Source organism: Acipenser ruthenus, chromosome 59 (genome assembly GCF_902713425.1).
Source record: "Acipenser ruthenus chromosome 59, fAciRut3.2 maternal haplotype, whole genome shotgun sequence".
Lineage (NCBI taxonomy): Eukaryota > Metazoa > Chordata > Actinopteri > Acipenseriformes > Acipenseridae > Acipenser > Acipenser ruthenus.
The window spans coordinates 2,489,413-2,512,690 of record NC_081247.1 but is presented as its reverse complement, the minus strand read 5'-3'; the positions used below and the strand labels follow the sequence as shown (position 1 = coordinate 2,512,690).

At 41.0% G+C, this 23,278-nt stretch overlaps 1 protein-coding gene across 1 annotated transcript; it reads right to left on the bottom strand.

The window, feature by feature from the left end:
* Positions 1 to 245: 245 nt before the first annotated feature.
* LOC117968865 (uncharacterized) lies at positions 246 to 23,199 on the bottom strand. The gene is made up of 2 exons (XM_059018383.1): positions 22,657 to 23,199; positions 246 to 4,532 (listed from the first exon to the last, which is right to left on the bottom strand). The coding sequence occupies exons 1-2, from the start codon at positions 22,675 to 22,677 to the stop codon at positions 246 to 248; spliced, it is 4,308 nt and encodes a 1,435-aa protein (XP_058874366.1). The 5' UTR covers positions 22,678 to 23,199.
* Between the last annotated feature and the right edge of the window lie 79 nt (positions 23,200 to 23,278).

Here is a 23,278-nt window from a genome sequence, read left to right as displayed (position 1 = left end):
TCAATTTAATTGTTCAAAGATGCCATTAAAAACCATGCAAGGTACCCCCCCACCCCACTATGATAGTTCCATTAAATGAGAATCAACCTCCAGAGGAAACGGTTCAATTCTCATTTTTTAGAGGCTTAGTGCTAGAACAGTAATGTCATTTTTCTGACATTTTCTTAAAGAAAAAAACTTTAAAAAAACCTCCATAGCTGTGATAACAGACCTCAAACAAAGCCCCCCCCCCCCCCGTGTCTGTTTCAAGTTTGATTCCTCTCCCCCTCCCCTCTCCTGTCCTCTCCGTTCCCCCTCCCCCTCAGTCTCCTGCGCTGCTTTCCCATGCACATCTCCCTGTGTCTCTCCAGCAGCTGTCGGTTCCAGAACTTCCTCTGGCATTTGCCGCAGCCATGGTTGCCTTGCTTCACGTGCCAGCCGCGGTGCCCCAGGAGGCGCAGGAAGCTGCTGAACCCGCGCCGGCACCCCTGGCACCCCCACCTCCGCCCGGCAGCTCCCCGCCCCAGCCGCCCGTCCTGCGGCTCGGAGTGGCGGGAGGAGCGGTGAACCAGGAGCTGGGAGAGCCGTGGGAAGCTGGCCCTGGCACAGACGGTGCAGGGGAAGCGCTTGTCGATGTGGCTCCTCCCGTTCCTCCTACTCTTCCTCTTGGCCTTTCTCTTCTTCACCCGCAGCGCTTTCTTCTTCCCCTGCGAGGCGAAACCGGGGTCGTAGCTCAGCAATGAGGGGTCGGGGTTCGGGGTCGGGGCGTAAGAGAGGCCAGATGGAGTCCTGATCAAGGGGTCACCCCCGACCTGGTTCGGGACTGGCTCCCTCAGATTCGATGGGACGAAGAAAGGGATGCCAGTCGGGTTCGGGGGAGAGAGCTGCAGCAGGGCATCGGTGGCAGCCTGGCTTTCGGAGATTGCAGAGCCACTGGTGCCGTCGCTGGCGGGGCCCGCACTCTTCCCCCGGGCATGCTGAGCTGCCCTGTGCCTCGCCAGGCTGTTGGCGTAACCGAAAGACTTCCCGCAGACCTCGCAGCAGAACAGCCTCTCTCTGGTGTGCACGGCCTGGTGCGCAGTCAGGTGAAAAGAGTGCTTGAAACTCTTCCAGCAAATCTGGCAGGTGAAGGCCCGGGTTTTGGTTAAATCCTGAAGGGAGGCAGGATTAGCGGAGGAGCAGACAGGGGCTGCGACAGACGGGTAGGGGAAATAGCCCTGCAGACCTAGACTAGCAGTGGTAGGAGCCAAAGCAGCAGTGTGATTGTTGTTGTTGTTGTTGTTGTTGTTGTTGTTGTTGGGAGCGGCGTAGTCGGTCCTCGTGTGCAGCTTGGAGTGTCTCTTCAGGCTCTGTGCATAGCCGAAGTCCTTCCCGCAGGAGGAGCACTTGTAGTTCTTCTCCCCGGTGTGCACGGTGCGGTGCTTGGACAGGTGGAACGCCTCCCGGAAGTACTTCCCACAGACAGGGCAGCGGTGTGGCTTCTCCCCTGTGTGGATCCTGTCGTGGCGTCTCAGTGTCTCCCTCCTGCTGAACCCCCTCCCACACACGCTGCACAGGAACAGCTTCTCCTTGCCCCCGCTGCCCCCCTCCCCTTCCACCTTCACTTTCCTCCCGCCCCCTTCCTTTCTCCTCGATTTCCTCTTCATCCTTAAGTCCTCTCCCCTGTACCCCTTCTCTGCTCCCAGCCCAAGCCCCCCCAGAGCTCCCAGTCCGCTGAGCCCCAGCCCTCCCAGCAGCCCTCCGATAATGTCCCTCCTCTCCTCTCCCCCGGCCCCCCCTCTTCCTGGTACCTCGTCCCCGGGAGGCAGGAGGGAGATGGCGGCCGCCACTGCGTTGTTGGTGCTGCTGTTGTCATCCTCCTGGTCCGAGTCCTCAAGGAGGGAGGAGAGGGGGAGGTGGGGGTGGAGGTTGGGGGCTAGGGGCACTTTTCTTAGGTACTGCTGCTGCTGCTGTTGTTGTTGAGGGTTGGGGTTTAGGTTCGTGTCTCGGAAGTACTGCACAGGAGCTCTGGTGCCTCTCCCTATTTCTCCCCCACTTTCCTTGCCCTCCTCTGGGCCGGGCTGGGAGGTCTGCTGCCGGAATCTCTCTGCTTCCTCCACTATCACCCCGTCTCGAAAGGCGAACGCAGAGCGTCTCGCGGCATGGGGCTGCTGCTGGGCCGAGGGGTAGTGCAGGGAATCAGGCCTGAAGACAGAGTCGTCGATTTGGGAGGAAGACTGCGAGGTTCTGGTTTGGAACAAGACGGCAGAGGAAGATGAAGAACAGGAGGAGGAGGAGGAGGAGGAGGAGGAGGATGAGGAGGAGGAAGAGGAAACAGTCCCTCCAGCTTTCCCGCTCCCCTCCTGCTGCCTGTAAAGCTGCTGGCCATTGTCTTCGACTTTCCTTTCGCTGGCGCTCTCGTTCATCCCTCTGCTAGCCTCCGAAGGTCCTCTATAAAGAACCAAAGGGCTGACGCTGGAGGAGGAAGGGACTGCAAAGGACTCCCCGTCCAAACCGCCTTTTATAATAAACACCCTCCCCTGTCCTTCCTTCTCCCTGCCGCCCCGCTCCCCCTCGCTGCCCCTGGCCCTGCCATAGCGCCCGTCAGTCCCGATGGTGAGGGGCGTCCGGGGGGGCTGCTCCGGCTGGGTCCGGGCTCCACCTGCACTTCTCCGGGGAGGCTTGCCGCAGTTGCCCGAAGCCCGATGGTTAAGCAGTGACGTGGCCTCCCGGTAGCAGCGGCCACAGGCCTGGCAGCGGAAGGGCTTGTCCTCGTGGATCTTCTCGTGGCGGGTAAGGCTCTCGCGACGGTTGAAGGCCCGCTGGCACACCGCACAGGCGAAGGGCCGGGCCCCTGAGTGGATGACCCGGTGCTGGAGCAGGTGCCCACGCTTCTTGAACCCCTTCCCGCACTCCGAGCACTTGTGGCACTTTTCCGATTCCCCTTCCGCGGAGATCGGAGCCGTTGCTCCAGCCTGACCATCTTCCATGGGGAGGTTGGGAGCGGGAGCTGGCGCCGTCGTCGTGGCGACCAAACCGTGACTCCGCAGGTGCCTCCGCAGGCTGGACAGGTGTGTGAAACTTTTCCCGCACTCTCCGCACTGGTAGAAGCGCTCCTTCTCCGGGTCTGGGACATCCTCCCGGGAAAGAAGCTCTTGGGAAGCTTTGCCAGCAGGGCTGGACGAGCCCGTGTGCGGGCTGCCATTAGCAGCGGCGTCGTTAGTAGTATTATTATTATTGTTGTTGCCGTTGCTACTGCTGTCGGCCTTTCTCTGAGGCAGGTAGCCGGCCATGGCTTTCTTCCTCCGACCCCCGCTCCCCCCCCCTCCCCCGCAGACCCCTTCCGATTTGGGGGCCTCGTCCTTGGGCACGGTGACGAGCGGTGGGGGCAGCAGGCTGGGGTGGCACACGGCATTAGACTCCTGCATCAGGGCAGCGGCGAGCTGGTTAGAGGACAGCACCGGGATCCCTTGCAAGCCCTGGAATTCAAAGCCTGCATTGGAGGAGGCAGTTATGAGCTGGGGGTTGGGGTGTGAGTGCATGCCAGAGGGATGATGGTGCTGCTGGTGCTGCTGCTGGTGCTGGTGCTGCTGGGAGTCAGGGTGGTGGTTCTGGGAGTGCTGGGAGTTCAGATGGGGGCTGTGCTGGTTCAGCCCCAAGCCCAGTGAAGAGCTCTGCTGCTGGGCAACCAGGAACTGCTCCAGGTTGGAATTGGGAGCTGACAGGAAATACTGATTGGCCGCCAGCATGCAGCTGAACTGCTGGTGCAGGTTCCGCGGGTCCATGTTGTTCTGCCCGCTGAGCTGGTGCTGGGCACCCCCTGCAGCCAGGCCAGGCTGGTGGAGGGCCAGACTTGGGTGCAGCGGAGGTGGGCCAGAGCCAAACAGGTCCGCGCCAGCCCCAGTAGAGCCCCCGGCATTGGGGAACCTCTGAAGGGAGGAGTCCTGGTTCAGCCCAGGGTCCGTGGGGTGAAAGGGGGCCACAGACTTCAGAAACTGCTGGTAACGCGAATCCCCCGCTTTCGATTTGCGGGGTGGCTGCTGCTGCGTCACAGGCTGCATTTTAGGGAACCCCGCGCCGCCGGGCTGTGGCTGCTCAGAGAAAATGGGGCGCATGTTTGGCAGGTTCCCTAGTCCCAGCCCTGTCAGGTTAGCCAGTCCGCCTGGGTCCTGTCTGTCGAGCCCAGAAATCCCGCTTTTGAACTGGTGGTGCTGGTGGCTGTTGAGCATTTCCAGTATATCCATGGAGTACTTGCCAAACTGGAGCATTTCCCAGTCTGTGGCGCTGGCAGACTGGGAGGGGGGGACGGAGCCGACTGTACTGGTATTTCCACTGGTCCCGCCGCGGCCAGTACTGGAAGAATTGGTCCCGCTTGCACTGTTAGTGTTGGCAGTGTTGTTACTGGAGTTTGCTGTCGTGTTGGAAGTACTGCTACTGGCGGCGCTGGAGTTTCGTCCGCTGGAGCCACTGGTTTCCATTGCAGCTCCTTCCCCTCTCGCTCTCTTTCTGTGTCTATCTTTGTTCACAGCTCCCTCTGCTGGTCTGGAGGAGTCAATGCTTCTGAAAAAGAAAGACTGAATTCATAAGTATAGCATCACATGCAAACTGTAGCTTAAATTCTAGGGGCATACAGATCAGACCTGGGGTCAATTATTAATAGAATTACAGTGATCCAGATGAGCTGCATACTGGGTGTTTTACAAATTGAAAAATATGAATTACTCATGATATTTAAATGGAGCAATTTCACTGCACAGCTTGAGTTCGCATGTGATCGTGCTTCTTGTACTTCGTTGGTTCCAGGCGTCTCAATGGTCAGCTGTGAATATCCCTATTTTGGAAGGTAAATCTATATAATAAATACAATACTCTGTGTTTGGAGAGTCGGGATGCTTTATATTACTGTAGCAAGGCGATCAATAAGGAACACGATATTACTGTTTCTTTATTTGCATTAGTGCAGTATTGCTACAGTTTTAAATATATTGCACGTGCATGCAGGCCTTTTAAGTATATGCCACGTGCAGCGTTGGAATTCAAATGAAGTTCTGTTTCTGTTTCTGTGTCTGTTTCTGTTTGCTTCACAGTCATATTGTTTGTGGTCAATAAAGCAAATAAGAATAATTGTTTTTGTTTTTATCTTTAGACCAAGTATTTGTACAGTAGTTCAAAGTAACATTACAGATCAAATGTAAGGTTGCAAGCCCCATAAGTTAGCATTAAAGTAAGTAAAGTTTTTCATTGAATGTACTCATGACAAATACAGCGTTCCACGTCCCCACGTGCTGCTATACAACTGTTTAAATAACGTTCCTGTCATTTTTCTTTTCGTTGTTAACATCCTGACAACTTTTTACACTTAGAACTTTAAAGTTTGCATCAAACCTCTTTTCAAAATGTCCGCTCTAGTGCACTGGGGTTTGAGATCTGTCCTCTAAATCACTGCAGGAAGTGCGATTTAAAAAAAAAAAAAAACATAACAAGTTCTCTGGCTTTTCTGTTCTGTACCACATCATGGATCGTTATTGCTGTGTTACCTGTTTGACAATGTGGGCAATAATCCTGACACTATCAGTGCACTAGAGCAGGCATTTTGAAAAGAGCATTGAAAGAGATTTTATTGTGAGTGTAAAAAGTTGACAGGATGTTAACAATGAAGAAAAAAATGGAGGTACATTATCTACAGTTGTAGCACCGCGTGGGGGCGTGTGACACTGTATATCCGGAACCCCGCTACTTACTCTTTAAAGTGTTAAATACATTTTACTCACATATACATTCAGAACTCTGCCGCTCACATTTTAACTCCAAATTGGGTGCTCATATTACACCAGTTCTTGCCTCTCTGCATTGATTGAGAGCAGGACTGATTTTAAAATTTTACTGCTAACTTATAAGGCTCTAAATAGTTTGGCCCCAGATTACATTTCTGAATTGTTAACGAGGTACCTTCCCCCTCGTAACCCTCGCCCTGTGAATTCGGGTGTGTTAAGGATGCTTGGATATATTGTGAGAAGTGTTGAATTTAAATCAAGGGAAGTAATGTTAAAACTCTACAATGCATTAGTAAGACCTCACCTAGAATATTGTGTTCAGTTCTGGTCACCTCGTTACAAAAAGGATATTGCTGCTCTAGAAAGAGTGCAAAGAAGAGCAACCAGAATTATCCCGGGTTTAAAAGGCATGTCGTATGCAGACAGGCTAAAAGAATTGAATCTATTCAGTCTTGAACAAAGAAGACTATGCGGCGATCTGATTCAAACATTCAAAATCCTAAAAGGTATAGACAATGTCAACCCGGGGGACTTCTTTGACTTGAAAAAAGAAAAAAGGACCAGGGGTCACAAATGGAGATTAGATAAAGGGGCATTCAGAACAGAAAATAGGAGGCACTTTTTTACACAGAGAATTGTGAGGGTCTGGAACCAACTCCCCAGTAATGTTGTTGAAGCTGACACCCTGGGATCCTTCAAGAAGCTGCTTGATGAGATTCTGGGATCAATAAGCTACTAACAACCAAACGAGCAAGATGGGCTGAATGGCCTCCTCTCGTTTGTAAACTTTCTTATGTTCTTATGATTCCGGAGCCTAGGCTTCATTCTATGAGTGACGGGGCTTTCTGCAGTTTTGCGTCTAAGCTTTGGAATAATTTTCCGCAGGGGATCAAGGACGCTAATACTGCTGATGCTTTTAAAAAACAACTAAAAGCATTTCTATGTACAGGCATTTCATCATGGTGAGGCTTGTGTCACTGTGCAATGTTTTATTTTATAATCGGTTTTATTTTTAACTATATGTTGTGTACTTGTTTGTACTTTTTTGTTGTTTTTAGTGTTATTGTTCTAAACTGTACAGCGCTTTGAGATGCTTTGAGGCGCTATACAAAAAAAGATTATTATTATTATTATTATTATTATTATTATTATTATTATTATTATTATTATAGTATCTAAATTGGAAAGTAAATTACTTAATGACCCAAAACCTAATCTGAAGCGCAGTTCTACAATACAGCAGCATTGTTCAATTCTATTACACTGCAGAAATTCCAATTATAATTACGACTGTACTAAATTACTAAAAAGTAACAAACAACTACACACGTAACATGTTTACTCTGTTTATTCTAAAACCGACCCAGCAATAATCCCAGGTACAAATACAGAAACATACTATACAACTTGTTGTTGTTGTAAGTGAAGCTAACCACCATTCTGGCAGCACTGATCAAGGGGAGTAGCCTAAAAGTCGCATGCAAGACGCATGCATTACCTATTAAATGTTCCCTCAAGTTCAATGTACAAATAAAATGTGAGCTCATAGAATTGGTTTTAGAAAAATCTATATTTTAATTGGCATTCCGGTACTTTAAGATGTAGGGCTTAGTGTTGGGACAAACATCTGAATATTCGAACAAATATTTTTTGACGTGTATTCGGATACAAAAATCAAAAAATGGCAAATGAAAAAGAGCTCTGTGTGATATGTGAGATTAATATATATATATATATATATATATATATATATATACAAAAACACAAGATCATCACAGCAGCTCTTGAGCCTCTATTTAAAAGTTTCAGACAGCAAAAAGAAAACAAACCAGATTATGTGTGTGCAAGCATAGTGATCTCTATGGAAAGCCATCTGGGACAAAAATACGTTGTGCTGCTTTAGAGCGAGTGCTGGTGAGTTTTTTCCCCCTTCACTTTACATCGCCATTTCCACGTTTGTTTTATTTGAAGTGTTTAAAGTTAAATTTCTGTTTTTGTTTGCTTGTTCAGCTACAAAAAGGCACAAGTAAACCTCATGTTACTACTTTATGAAAACGTGTCTGTGGCCGCTCTTTACTGTGAAGAAACAGCAATGGCAAGGAATGAATAAAAAGTAAAAAATTAATTAAATGCATTGTCAACTTTATGTACTATTTATTTCAGGAATAAACAAAACAGCGTTTAACTTGAACTGCTGTTTGGCATCTTTTGTTTTGTGGTTAATTCACTGGGGTGACGTAAGGCCTACACAACGTATTCTTTACTCCTGGGATATTTTTATATTTCAACGTGTTACATATTGTAAGGTCTTGCTGTAAAATAAAGGCACACACACAGGGGCCACGCCCCCCTGGCCCTACTGCTATGCTGTCTTTGCCTGCGTACAGAGCAATGTAATGGCTTTTATTACTTTTTGAAAAACGAACGAATATCTGAACGAATTTATTTAACTTATGAGTGAATATCCGAACATGAAAGTCCTGTGTTCGTCCCAGCACTAGCAGAACTACACCGCTGTATGCAAGGCTGGTCATAGCGGCAGCTTATTTTACTTCAGCCTAAACAACATACCCCCGAATCAGTTTAACCAAAAATACCAGTATTGTTGTTCAGATACCGGTTATTGTACTGTCTGATGAATATCGCAACATACCCGTATATTGGTGTTATCGCACACCCCTTCTGCTTAGCAAAATAAAAAATTTATCAAAATAAAATTTAAAAAAAAAACATGTATGCATTTACTATTAAATTTCATTTAGCATGTTACTATCGGCACAAAAAACTATTAAATTGTTTTTAATATAAGAAGTTTGTAACCATCCACTTTTATATAACCCCTCACTTAAAGAATATAGATCTGCCCAAATAACAGAAACAGCATTGTGTGTATCATTAAAAAATAAAAATGAAAAGGACTGGAGAGAATGTAAAGCACGATGGAGAAACCTGATGAAGATCCTGAAGTAAAGAGTGGAGTGGGAAGCTCGTGGCCACACTGCTGGGAATTGCCACTCGCTATGTGCAGTGTGACTGCAAGTCTATCTGCAGGTGTCACTGGCATCACACGTGTATTTTTGCATTGAAGCAATGGTCCCAATCTGTTTAACAGATCGTCAAACCTTTCATCTGTCATTCTAAAAACGTCTTCCTTTGTGACAAAAGCAAGTCTGTTACAGCCTTACCTGCCGCAGTCTGCTCCTATGACTAGTCACCATATTGATGTCACCAAACTGTTGTTTTAATCCAGAAGGTACTGATGTGTATAGACCTGAATGTGGTGTATGTTAAAACACAGTATATTAAGCCTGTGCTTTGTGAATAATATATTTGAAGTCAGTAAGTCAGTATATCATTCGTTTGTGCCGCTATAGTTTTTAAGATAAATGATTATTTTTTTAGGGGAGTGACGTCACTCAGCCCCCCTACAATACCAGAACTGAACCAAACTGGTCTCGTTTGTGCTGATCACTGCTGCAAAATGAATGTTAGTGCTGTTTTCCTTCAAGATTTATTCACGATTTTTTTAGGGCGAGTGACGTCACAGTCCCCCTATAATAACGGGTTTAAACCAAATATGGTTAATTCGTTTGTGCTGCGTTAGTGCTGCAAAATTAATATTACTGCTGCTTTCCTTCAATATGTATTGACACTTCTTTGAGCAAAGCTGCTTACACAAGTGAATACTAACAAAATAAATATGCATAGCAATGGAAGAAAGTCCGGTCTTTCTTTCATCACTAACATAGCTTTATAACGGCATCTCAAAGTTTTCAAGTTCTAATTACTATTATTCAGTCCTCTTGCCTTAAGTGTATGCACTGTCTTAAAGGGATACTCTGATAGCACAGCACTAACCAGCTGACCTAGCACTAATGAATAGTATTATTATTATTATTATTATTATTATTATTATTATTATTATTATTATTATTATTATTAATAATAATAATAATAATAATAATAATAATAATAATAATAATAATACTATGTACAAAACAATAAGGCATCTTATAACACTAGTCGTATTACAGTATATTCATGGGTCTAGGGATTTTACTATGTAGCTATGTTTTTTTTTTTTTTTTTTAATAAATCAGTTCAAGTGAAACTGTAAAAATATTCAGAAGTTTTTCAGCACATATTGATTTACATATTTTCAATGAGCTGATATGTAGAGGTAAGTCATTAAAAAAAAGGTAAATACACAGGTGGGACGATTCTGTTATTGTAAGGGGGCTGTGATGTTATCATGGGTTATCGTATGAAAAATGTGCACATCTCCATCACAGTCACTGAACAAATGGTCCCACCTGCCAGAATCATTGTCATAGTCCTATGTAATACAGCCACCCGACACATTCCTTATGAAATGATCCTCTATTATTATACTGATTCATTATTAGCCTTTATACCAAAATACTACAGACAACTAAAAGAAACGGGTGTGATAACCGTTTCTACATCCATCCTCTTATCATTGTATTATTATTATTATTATTATTTATTTCTTAGCAGACGCCCTTATCCAGGGCGACTTACAATTTATTTTTTACATACAATTACCCATTTATACAGTTGGGTTTTTACTGGAACAATCTAGGTAAAGTACCTTGCTCAAGGGTACAGCAGCAGTGTCCCCTACCAGGGATTGAACCCACGACCCTCCGGTCAGGAGTCCAGAGCCCTAACCACTACTCCACACTGCTGCACACTGCTGCCCTGTAACACAAAGACGACTGTTCCAGTTGAAACGTCTGTTTGCATTGTTTCCATGATTTTCTGACTGAGTGCTTTATGTCCTGGATGTCTTAGCCTGCTGTGCCTCACATGTCTCAATGCTTTTAAATAACACTGAAGCCACGTGGAAACTATTTTAAAGACAATTAAAGACAGTAAGTTTCCCTTTGGTATTATAGTAAATAAACAAGACACAGTAATGCTAAACAATGTGCCCGATATGTTCTTATCTTTGTTAAACTGATTAAAGGTACCAGCAAAAATGGGTACTTGCTCAAAAGTAAGATTTCAAATGATTTTTGACAGATTCTATAGAAAACTAAAGTACTTCTGTGGTACTGGAGTACTTTTTCAGTATGTCTTTGTAATGCTGGTCCTACTGCAGAAGGTACTGGTTCTGTGGCTGTTTTGTATTTTTTAAAATGAATCATTGTATTCTGTATAAAGTGTTGTTTAATATTTGGCACTTTTCATCTGAATTACTGCAGTAACTAAACAGCAGCACAACCACATGGCTCAAAGTCATGAAGCTGGAAACTCAGTTTTACAATGTATGTTTTAATCTGTAAGAAAATGCACTATTTTTCAGTTACTTTTGTAACTGTTGAACACCTACAGACTAGAATAGAAATTACTTTCACTTGCAATTTTTCGCTATTGTTAACTAGACAAAATATTAAAACAGAAGCCCTTTTTTATGAAGTGATAACATGTAACACATACATTATATTATAACTCCTAGTGTTCACTAGTTAGGGTGGACAGTTCGATTCACTTTCAATATGTGCAGTCGACTTCCTCGACGTTTGCACACGTGTTTAAACTCTTTACTCAAACGTCTGCCCGTTCCAGGAATTCCTTCTTTATTGCATCTATAATAGTATAAAGGCAGCTGATTAATGGATCCCTGTCACATTGAAAATGAAATGCCAATTGAAAATGCATATTACTGAACAGTGAGTAATAAAAAAAATAAATAATGTTTTAGGCCCTTTCAAGGTTTAATTGATTGTGTGCATATAGCAGACAATAAATTGTATTTATTGAAAAGGGACATGTTATAAAATGCAAAGGAAATAATTGCCTGTGCCAAACGTTTTTATTCAAACACTTATGTTTTCTATAATAATAATAATAATAATAATAATAATAATATATTTTTCCCATGATGATTATGATATCAATTCTATTAAAAGTAGAATAAACGTTTGGCAGCGAGACAGAGGTCTGACTGTTTTTTTCCCTGTTGTAATCGCTGCCATTACCAATGACTTCATTTTTTTTATAAACTTCATGCTCGTACAGTTGTGTGGTTTCCTACTAAATAAATCATCACAGTGGCGTTCTTTCAAGTATTTGTCCATAAAGTTCATTATTAGCAGCAGCAGAGCAAAAGCAATAGTTGATTTGACTTTTTAACACAACTGCAAACTAAAAGGCAGATAAAAAGAGAGGTAGGACAGATGGGATGCGGTAGAGAAATACTTAAACCCAGCATATCACAATCTGATGTGTTTCCAAATTAGCAATTCATTTTAGACTACATTTTGCCACAACAAAGCTCGTTTTGTTGCATTTGGGGATAATTCTGTATTATGAAATGCATCAAGTAGCCTATTCTATTTTGCGGTGGTGTACCAACATCTGTACAAACAAACACGTCTCATGTGTTGTTGCTTACTCAGTTAAAAAAAAAAAAAAAAAAAAAAACAACAACATGACAACATAACTCTCCAACAAAATAATCTTAAAAACCATAGCTGCACTAACGTTCGTGTTTCAATGGCACAAACGAATGAGACAAGTTTGGTTCAAATCCAGTATTGTAGGGGGGTTGAGTGACGTCAGTCCCCTAAAAAATTATTGTTAATATCTCAGAAACAATAGCAGCACAAATGTTTGTTTCAATGGCACAAATGACTCAACGTTTGTGCTGTTTGTAGGGGGGCCTACTTCACGGAGTTCAAAGTTGTGTTCAAAGCTATAATGTAAATAAAGAAGCTTTGTCACAATTTGTAATTATGTGAACATCCATTGTTAATGTATAATTGTATTACCTTTAGCAAACAATATGAAATGCTAAACTGAAATCCCAAGTGTTAAACGTGGGTCATTCCACGCCAACTCAACCAGAAAAGGGAACATTTCGTCAAAGGTCAGCCTAAAGTGAGAAAGGGACCTTGACCAGAAAAATCACCCTGGGTGCAATTTAGATGCTACCATCATGTGTAGCACCTTGTTCTGCTCGTATTGAATAGAACTTTTCAGAAAAGAATACTAGGAGCACCCTACTCACTTCTGGCAAATTGCCAGACGAGGGGTAACTGACGAGTTTTAAGAAATAGCCAGTTTGGATAGAACTATGTGGTAATTTAACCTCACCAAAGTGGCCATAAGCAATGCTTGAATGCATGACAAATGCAACTTCAAAAATCTGACAAAAATCCAAAATCCCCGGATACCAACATATTTTGCTTGATGCTTGCAGATCTCATTAACATCTACCCAAACACATCTTTGGGTGATTTTTTGGAATCAAACCCGATGCCCGATTGTAACCATTTTTATGTAAACATTAAGCTAGCTTTCTAACATTACCAGATCTTTCATCACAAACAGTTCTACGCCAGATTGTCACAATCAAGAGAGCTTCAAACAACACTTTACAGGCAAGGGTCTCTTATCGACAGACAGCTGCACCTGCACTAACCTGAGCGTCTGAAATGGAAGGATCGTCACACTCTCGTGCTGTTAATAACATTCTGAACTACAGAAGAGTCACGTTCGGTTTCTGTTGATGTCTCTGGCGTTGGTGGTTTAGATTTTTTTGTTGTAGAAAAACTCCAAACGTAGCTGTCTTTGCCATTTTAACAGGGCTACATCAAATTCACTGCCTTTTTAGCACATATTTTCACTGACTGAAAAAGTGAAAGTCTCACACGAGAACAAATATAACGGTGAAGGGTCTCAAGACTCTTTTTTAAGGTGAGTAGTCACAGTGGTGCAATTGGCAACCTGATTTCGTATTCGTGCATTGACGTTTTATTTTCAAAAAATAAAGAACAATCTTTTTTTTGTTTAACAGAAGATCTAATAACCAAATCCCCAGTGATGTAAAAAAAAAAAATTCAGTTCCACTTCTGATTAAAAACAAAAAAGGAAATACAAAGCAAAGGACTTGAAATTTTAACATGCGCGTCACATTTCAATTTCACATCATGATTAATAAATAAAAATAACTATATATAATTTAAAATTCTGTGTTCAAAGCAAAGCAAACCATTTTATTTAATTTCACAAATCCTGACTAACTGAATTACCGTTTGACTGGCACAGGAATGCCGGTGGTACCTAATCTTCTGGAGGTTCAGGGGGAGGAGGGAGTCGTGCACACAGTTGCATTAACTACATTGCATAACTACAGCGCCTTTTTAAAAAAACGTACGAACAGCTGATCCAACAAAAAAACGTGGGTTGATTGACAGCAGCTGGCCGCTGGAGAGGTCAGCTGGCAGTAAGATATGTCGAGAGGCGAGTGCATTCTACGTAAATACATAGGCTACTCATTACATAGGAGATGTCCTCTACCCCATCTATGTGTGTAGTAGCTAGGCTACATAGCATATACAGTAATCATAGCCTATACTTTACATGCATCTGTGTGTGGGGTTGAGCGAGTGCAGCTTGCTTATGTACTCTCATTGGTTGATAGCAACGCGGTAAATAAAACAAAAAATCCACACTGCGTCCGCCCGTGTCCTGTGTGAACTAGACTATAATGGAAAGCGGAAAACAGATTGCAATTTCTTTATTTCTTACACATGTTTCAGTGTGACCGATCCTAACGCAGTGGCTAAACCACTGCCTGGCAGAAAACTGCAGGGGGGGGGGGCACGTGACCAGGCATGCCCCCCTCCGCGTTGCCACTGGTACAAATAGCAAACATTTTAATTTCAAGGGGGTTTAATGACCAGTGGTGGGACTTGAAACCAAATGATTTTCACAGTATTTGGAAGACTGGTTCCTAAGGTTCTTACAGCAATACTTACATTTTAGGACCCACGTCCCCTTCAGGGTAAAGGGTTAGGCTGAAGTTCGAATAAAACTCGTCAGTTACCCCTCGTCTGGCAGTTTGCCAGAAGTGAGTAGGGTGCTCCTCATATTCTTTTCTGAAAAGCCCTGTTCAATACGAGTAGAACGAGGTGCTACACGTGATGGTAGCGTCTAAACTGCAGCCAGGTTGATATTTCTGGTCAAGGTCCCTTTCTCACTATAGGTTGACCTTTGCAAGGTCACAGGTCGAAGGGGACATTTTTTTAAACACAATGGCTATCATTTCTGAACTCAGCGTGTCTGAAAACCCCCAGGTGAATTTTTCTAGGAAAATCTGAGACGGAGGGGCAACGCACTGGTTGAGTTGGCATGGAATGACCCATGTGTAATACTAGAATTATTAATGAATTGTTGAAATAATTGTTGCGTAATAAAATGGGATTCGTTTGGTTTTGTTGACAAATCCACAGTTTTCTGTGGTTGTTTTTCCTCTTCCGAGAGATTAACGGATTAACAGATTTTCTCGTTCTTGAATTCCTTATGTTCTCAAACTGTGGATTTGTTCATCAACAATGTATCTGCCCCACACCCCCCTTCTCTACAAAGCCACACAGCCACTTTTAAAAGATCAAAGGGTGACAACATGGAAATGTTTTAAAATGTAATAAAACCCCTTTATAATAAGGAGTTCGTTATACAATATGAATGTTGCCCTTGTCTACACAATTATGTGGTACTCAGGCAGCCACCTTTAAAAACGTGTAAATCAGAGCTGAACGAAGCGATACTGGGATTGAGATTTCCACTGAAACCAGGTGCCCCTAAGATGAGGGGCGCTGGTGTCGATTGGGCTGATTCACCATTCAGAGTGGAGAGTGGAGAAACTGCTGATTGGGTTTGTGATGATCGCTGCTTTCCTTAGACTGCGAGAACAGCGATCCCCACAAACCCAAGCAGCTGTTTCTCCACTCTCCACTCTGAATGGTGAATCAGCCCCATCGACACCAGCGCCCCTCCCTGATTGACAGCACCTGATTATTGTGGAGAGCTCCATCCCAGTAATCTCTTTGAGATGGACTGCGTTAAACACAACACAAGTCAACATAAACAGTCTGTTAAAAGATGTATACACATTTTCAAGGATTTTTTTTTTTTTTTAAATCAAAAGATGTCTTTCTTTCTCCTAATGGGAATAGACCATACTCTGACAATGCAATTCCACCTGGGGGGGGGGGGGGGGGGGAGCTTTTTTTGGCTAATTGTTATCTCGGGAATTGAGAAATACACAACTGATTTCCACCCTGCTTAGTGTCTCTTAATAAAAGCAGGTGGTTCGGACAATTCCATGTCAGTAAGCTGCTGTGCAGTATTGAAATGTTCTGCCATATAAAGCAGCGCAATCTACCACACAGAACAATGTTTACAGCTCTCTCCTTTGTGTTTAATGGATGTGTTGTTCAGGTACAGTAGACTGTATATTGAAATGTTATTAATGAACTCTACTGGAATCAGTGCATCTCAACACTTCTCTGTGTGTTTAATGGATGTGTTGTTCAGGTACAGTAGAGTGTATATTGAAATGTTATTAATGAGCTCTATTGGAATCAGTGCATCTCAACACTTCTCTGTGTGTTTAATGGATGTGTTGTTCAGGTACAGTAGACTGTATATTGAAATGTTATTAATGAACTCTATTGGAATCAGTGCATCTCAACACTTCTCTGTGTGTTTAATGGATGTGTTGTTCAGGTACAGTAGAGTGTATATTGAAATGTTATTAATGAGCTCTATTGGAATCAACGCATCTCAACACGTCTCTGTGTGTTTAATGGATGTGTTGTTCATGTACAGTAGACTGTATATTGAAATGTTATTAATGAGCTCTATTGGAATCAGTGCATCTCAACACTTCTCTGTGTGTTTAATGGATGTGTTGTTCAGGTACAGTAGAGTGTATATTGAAATGTTATTAATGAGCTCTATTGGAATCAGTGCATCTCAACACTTCTCTGTGTGTTTAATGAATGTGTTGTTCATGTACAGTAGAGTGTATATTGAAATGTTATTAATGAGCTCTATTGGAATCAGTGCATCTCAACACTTCTCTGTGTGTTTAATGGATGTGTTGTTCAGGTACAGTAGACTGTATATTGAAATGTTATTAATGAGCTCTATTGGAATCAGTGCATCTCAACACTTCTCTGTGTGTTTAATGGATGTGTTGTTCAGGTACAGTAGACTGTATATTGAAATGTTATTAATGAGCTCTATTGGAATCAGTGCATCTCAACACTTCTCTGTGTGTTTAATGGATGTGTTGTTCATGTACAGTAGAGTGTATATTGAAATGTTATTAATGAGCTCTATTGGAATCAGTGCATCTCAACACTTCTCTGTGTGTTTAATGGATGTGTTGTTCAGGTACAGTAGAGTGTATATTGAAATGTTATTAATGAGCTCTATTGGAATCAGTGCATCTCAACACTTCTCTGTGTGTTTAATGAATGTGTTGTTCATGTACAGTAGAGTGTATATTGAAATGTTATTAATGAGCTCTATTGGAATCAGTGCATCTCAACACTTCTCTGTGTGTTTAATGGATGTGTTGTTCAGGTACAGTAGACTGTATATTGAAATGTTATTAATGAGCTCTATTGGAATCAGTGCATCTCAACACTTCTCTGTGTGTTTAATGGATGTGTTGTTCAGGTACAGTAGACTGTATATTGAAATGTTATTAATGAGCTCTATTGGAATCAGTGCATCTCAACACTTCTCTGTGTGTTTAATGAATGTGTTGTTCATGTACAGTAGACTGTATATTGAAATGTTATTAATGAGCTCTATTGGAATCAGTGCATCTCAACACTTCTCTGTGTGTTTAATGGATGTGTTGTTCAGGTACAGTAGAGTGTATATTGAAATGTTATTAATGAGCTCTATTGGAATCAGTGCATCTCAACACTTCTCTGTGTGTTTAATGGATGTGTTGTTCAGGTACAGTAGAGTGTATATTGAAATGTTATTAATGAGCTCTATTGGAATCAGTGCATCTCAACACTTCTCTGTGTGTTTAATGGATGTGTTGTTCAGGTACAGTAGAGTGTATATTGAAATGTTATTAATGAGCTCTATTGGAATCAGTGCATCTCAACACTTCTCTATGTGTTTAATGGATGTGTTGTTCAGGTACAGTAGAGTGTATATTGAAATGTTATTAATGAGCTCTATTGGAATCAGTGCATCTCAACACTTCTCTGTGTGTTTAATGGATGTGTTGTTCATGTACAGTAGACTGTATATTGAAATGTTATTAATGAGCTCTATTGGAATCAGTGCATCTCAACACTTCTCTGTGTGTTTAATGGATGTGTTGTTCAGGTACAGTAGAGTGTATATTGAAATGTTATTAATGAGCTCTATTGGAATCAGTGCATCTCAACACTTCTCTGTGTGTTTAATGGATGTGTTGTTCAGGTACAGTAGAGTGTATATTGAAATGTTATTAATGAGCTCTATTGGAATCAGTGCATCTCAACACTTCTCTGTGTGTTTAATGGATGTGTTGTTCAGGTACAGTAGACTGTATATTGAAATGTTATTAATGAGCTCTATTGGAATCAGTGCATCTCAACACTTCTCTGTGTGTTTAATGAATGTGTTGTTCAGGTACAGTAGAGTGTATATTGAAATGTTATTAATGAGCTCTATTGGAATCAATGCATCTCAACACTTCTCTGTGTGTTTAATGAATGTGTTGTTCAGGTACAGTAGAGTGTATATTGAAATGTTATTAATGAGCTCTATTGGAATCAATGCATCTCAACACTTCTCTGTGTGTTTAATGAATGTGTTGTTCAGGTACAGTAGACTGTATATTGAAATGTTATTAATGAGCTCTATTGGAATCAGTGCATCTCAACACTTCTCTGTGTGTTTAATGGATGTGTTGTTCAGATACAGTAGAGTGTATATTGAAATGTTATTAATGAGCTCTATTGGAATCAGTGCATCTCAACACTTCTCTGTGTGTTTAATGGATGTGTTGTTCAGGTACAGTAGAGTGTATATTGAAATGTTATTAATGAGCTCTATTGGAATCAGTGCATCTCAACACTTCTCTGTGTGTTTAATGGATGTGTTGTTCAGGTACAGTAGACTGTATATTGAAATGTTATTAATGAGCTCTATTGGAATCAGTGCATCTCAACACTTCTCTGTGTGTTTAATGGATGTGTTGTTCAGGTACAGTAGAGTGTATATTGAAATGTTATTAATGAGCTCTATTGGAATCAGTGCATCTCAACACTTCTCTATGTGTTTAATGGATGTGTTGTTCAGGTACAGTAGAGTGTATATTGAAATGTTATTAATGAGCTCTATTGGAATCAGTGCATCTCAACACTTCTCTGTGTGTTTAATGGATGTGTTGTTCATGTACAGTAGACTGTATATTGAAATGTTATTAATGAGCTCTATTGGAATCAGTGCATCTCAACACTTCTCTGTGTGTTTAATGGATGTGTTGTTCAGGTACAGTAGAGTGTATATTGAAATGTTATTAATGAGCTCTATTGGAATCAGTGCATCTCAACACTTCTCTGTGTGTTTAATGGATGTGTTGTTCAGGTACAGTAGAGTGTATATTGAAATGTTATTAATGAGCTCTATTGGAATCAGTGCATCTCAACACTTCTCTGTGTGTTTAATGGATGTGTTGTTCAGGTACAGTAGAGTGTATATTGAAATGTTATTAATGAGCTCTATTGGAATCAGTGCATCTCAACACTTCTCTGTGTGTTTAATGGATGTGTTGTTCAGATACAGTAGAGTGTATATTGAAATGTTATTAATGAGCTCTATTGGAATCAGTGCATCTCAACACTTCTCTGTGTGTTTAATGGATGTGTTGTTCAGATACAGTAGAGTGTATATTGAAATGTTATTAATGAGCTCTATTGGAATCAGTGCATCTCAACACTTCTCTGTGTGTTTAATGGATGTGTTGTTCAGGTACAGTAGACTGTATATTGAAATGTTATTAATGAGCTCTATTGGAATCAGTGCATCTCAACACTTCTCTGTGTGTTTAATGGATGTGTTGTTCAGGTACAGTAGAGTGTATATTGAAATGTTATTAATGAGCTCTATTGGAATCAGTGCATCTCAACACTTCTCTGTGTGTTTAATGGATGTGTTGTTCAGGTACAGTAGACTGTATATTGAAATGTTATTAATGAGCTCTATTGGAATCAGTGCATCTCAACACTTCTCTATGTGTTTAATGGATGTGTTGTTCAGGTACAGTAGAGTGTATATTGAAATGTTATTAATGAGCTCTATTGGAATCAGTGCATCTCAACACTTCTCTGTGTGTTTAATGGATGTGTTGTTCATGTACAGTAGACTGTATATTGAAATGTTATTAATGAGCTCTATTGGAATCAGTGCATCTCAACACTTCTCTGTGTGTTTAATGGATGTGTTGTTCAGGTACAGTAGAGTGTATATTGAAATGTTATTAATGAGCTCTATTGGAATCAGTGCATCTCAACACTTCTCTGTGTGTTTAATGGATGTGTTGTTCAGGTACAGTAGAGTGTATATTGAAATGTTATTAATGAGCTCTATTGGAATCAGTGCATCTCAACACTTCTCTGTGTGTTTAATGGATGTGTTGTTCAGGTACAGTAGAGTGTATATTGAAATGTTATTAATGAGCTCTATTGGAATCAGTGCATCTCAACACTTCTCTGTGTGTTTAATGGATGTGTTGTTCAGATACAGTAGAGTGTATATTGAAATGTTATTAATGAGCTCTATTGGAATCAGTGCATCTCAACACTTCTCTGTGTGTTTAATGGATGTGTTGTTCAGATACAGTAGAGTGTATATTGAAATGTTATTAATGAGCTCTATTGGAATCAGTGCATCTCAACACTTCTCTGTGTGTTTAATGGATGTGTTGTTCAGGTACAGTAGACTGTATATTGAAATATTATTAATGAGCTCTATTGGAATCAGTGCATCTCAACACTTCTCTGTGTGTTTAATGGATGTGTTGTTCAGGTACAGTAGACTGTATATTGAAATGTTATTAATGAGCTCTATTGGAATCAGTGCATCTCAACACTTCTCTGTGTGTTTAATGGATGTGTTGTTCAGGTACAGTAGAGTGTATATTGAAATGTTATTAATGAGCTCTATTGGAATCAGTGCATCTCAACACTTCTCTGTGTGTTTAATGGATGTGTTGTTCAGGTACAGTAGACTGTATATTGAAATGTTATTAATGAACTCTATTGGAATCAGTGCATCTCAACACTTCTCTGTGTTTAATGGATGTGTTGTTCAGGTACAGTAGAGTGTATATTGAAATGTTATTAATGAGCTCTATTGGAATCAGTGCATCTCAACACTTCTCTGTGTGTTTAATGGATGTGTTGTTCAGGTACAGTAGAGTGTATATTGAAATGTTATTAATGAGCTCTTTTGGAATCAGTGCATCTCAACACTTCTCTGTGTGTTTAATGGATGTGTTGTTCAGGTACAGTAGAGTGTATATTGAAATGTTATTAATGAGCTCTATTGGAATCAGTGCATCTCAACACTTCTCTGTGTGTTTAATGGATGTGTTGTTCAGGTACAGTAGAGTGTATATTGAAATGTTATTAATGAGCTCTATTGGAATCAGTGCATCTCAACACTTCTCTGTGTGTTTAATGGATGTGTTGTTCAGGTACAGTAGACTGTATATTGAAATGTTATTAATGAGCTCTATTGGAATCAGTGCATCTCAACACTTCTCTGTGTGTTTAATGGATGTGTTGTTCAGGTACAGTAGAGTGTATATTGAAATGTTATTAATGAGCTCTATTGGAATCAGTGCATCTCAACACTTCTCTGTGTGTTTAATGGATGTGTTGTTCAGGTACAGTAGACTGTATATTGAAATGTTATTAATGAACTCTATTGGAATCAGTGCATCTCAACACTTCTCTGTGTTTAATGGATGTGTTGTTCAGGTACAGTAGAGTGTATATTGAAATGTTATTAATGAGCTCTATTGGAATCAGTGCATCTCAACACTTCTCTGTGTGTTTAATGGATGTGTTGTTCAGGTACAGTAGAGTGTATATTGAAATGTTATTAATGAGCTCTTTTGGAATCAGTGCATCTCAACACTTCTCTGTGTGTTTAATGGATGTGTTGTTCAGGTACAGTAGAGTGTATATTGAAATGTTATTAATGAGCTCTATTGGAATCAGTGCATCTCAACACTTCTCTGTGTGTTTAATGGATGTGTTGTTCAGGTACAGTAGAGTGTATATTGAAATGTTATTAATGAGCTCTATTGGAATCAGTGCATCTCAACACTTCTCTGTGTGTTTAATGGATGTGTTGTTCAGGTACAGTAGAGTGTATATTGAAATGTTATTAATGAGCTCTTTTGGAATCAGTGCATCTCAACACTTCTCTGTGTGTTTAATGGATGTGTTGTTCAGGTACAGTAGAGTGTATATTGAAATGTTATTAATGAGCTCTATTGGAATCAGTGCATCTCAACACTTCTCTGTGTGTTTAATGGATGTGTTGTTCAGGTACAGTAGAGTGTATATTGAAATGTTATTAATGAGCTCTTTTGGAATCAATGCATCTCAACACTTCTCTGTGTGTTTAATGGATGTGTTATTCAGGTACAGTAGACTGTATATTGAAATGTTATTAATGAACTCTATTGGAATCAGTGCATCTCAACACTTCTCTGTGTGTTTAATGCTTGTTTTGACAGGTTGCTGCAGATTAACTCCAAGTCAAGCCCCGCTTATTTGTCACTGATTTTTAGTTCAGTCCCTTTGAAGTGATATGAACAGGGCTGGGCTAAAATACATACAAAAAGTAACATTTTCAAGAATGTGTAATTTTAATAACTAGGCAGATTGTCTAAATACAGAATAACGTTTTCTTATTCATAAGCAAGTACTTCTAAGTACAGTACAATATCATTTTTAATTGTACTATACTTAATATCATTGACACACCCCATCACATATTAATATTATAGGATGAAGAATTGTCTACCATAAAAATACAATTCTAGCGATCATGCAAGTACAGTAACTATTCTTACCTGCGGTTGTAAATTTTGCATCCGTTCTTCAAAAATGCCACAATTCCATTTTTTGTAGCTTGGTAATACTAATAATAATACGTGTACGGTTTTTATTTATTGATATGGCGCGAACTGTAAGCGAGCATATTAGTATAGGCTATACGTTAAAACATCGTAACTTCCCGATTGTATTTCTTCCCCTACACTTTCTCGATAAAATTTTAATTAAAACAAAAGATAATAATTGCGGGCTCTCTGTTATTATTTTTTCCCTCTCGCCAGTGGAAAAATCAAACCGGGGGTCTAAAAATGTTAATGAAGTAGGTAGGCCCCGTTCGCTCGATACAGTTTCAATTAGTTCTACGTTAAAAAAACGTTTTCACTTTTTAATTTATTCATATTTACTGTTTATGAAACCGATCTCCTTGTGTTTATTTATAGTATAACTCTTCCCTTTTTTCTGTCGGCCGATGTTTTTTCTCGTCTTTTTTGTGTGTCTGTGTATGTATGTTAACTGATTGAGGAACTACTTCCGGGTGGAGTACCAACGAAATCAGTCCCCTCTCCGGACACTTCTATTTCCTGTATCGGTTAAATGTTAAATTAACTAATGAAATAAATAAACAAACAAACAAACAAA

What these genes read in the sequence shown, in the direction of transcription:
- LOC117968865 (XM_059018383.1), bottom strand. Translation starts at nt 22,677, where the DNA reads ATGCAAAATTTACAACCGCAG. An exon ending in TGCAAAATTTACAACCGCAG is followed by an intron (nt 4,533 to 22,656) that starts GTAAGAATAGTT and finishes TTATGAATTCAG; the next exon opens with TCTTTCTTTTTCAGAAGCAT.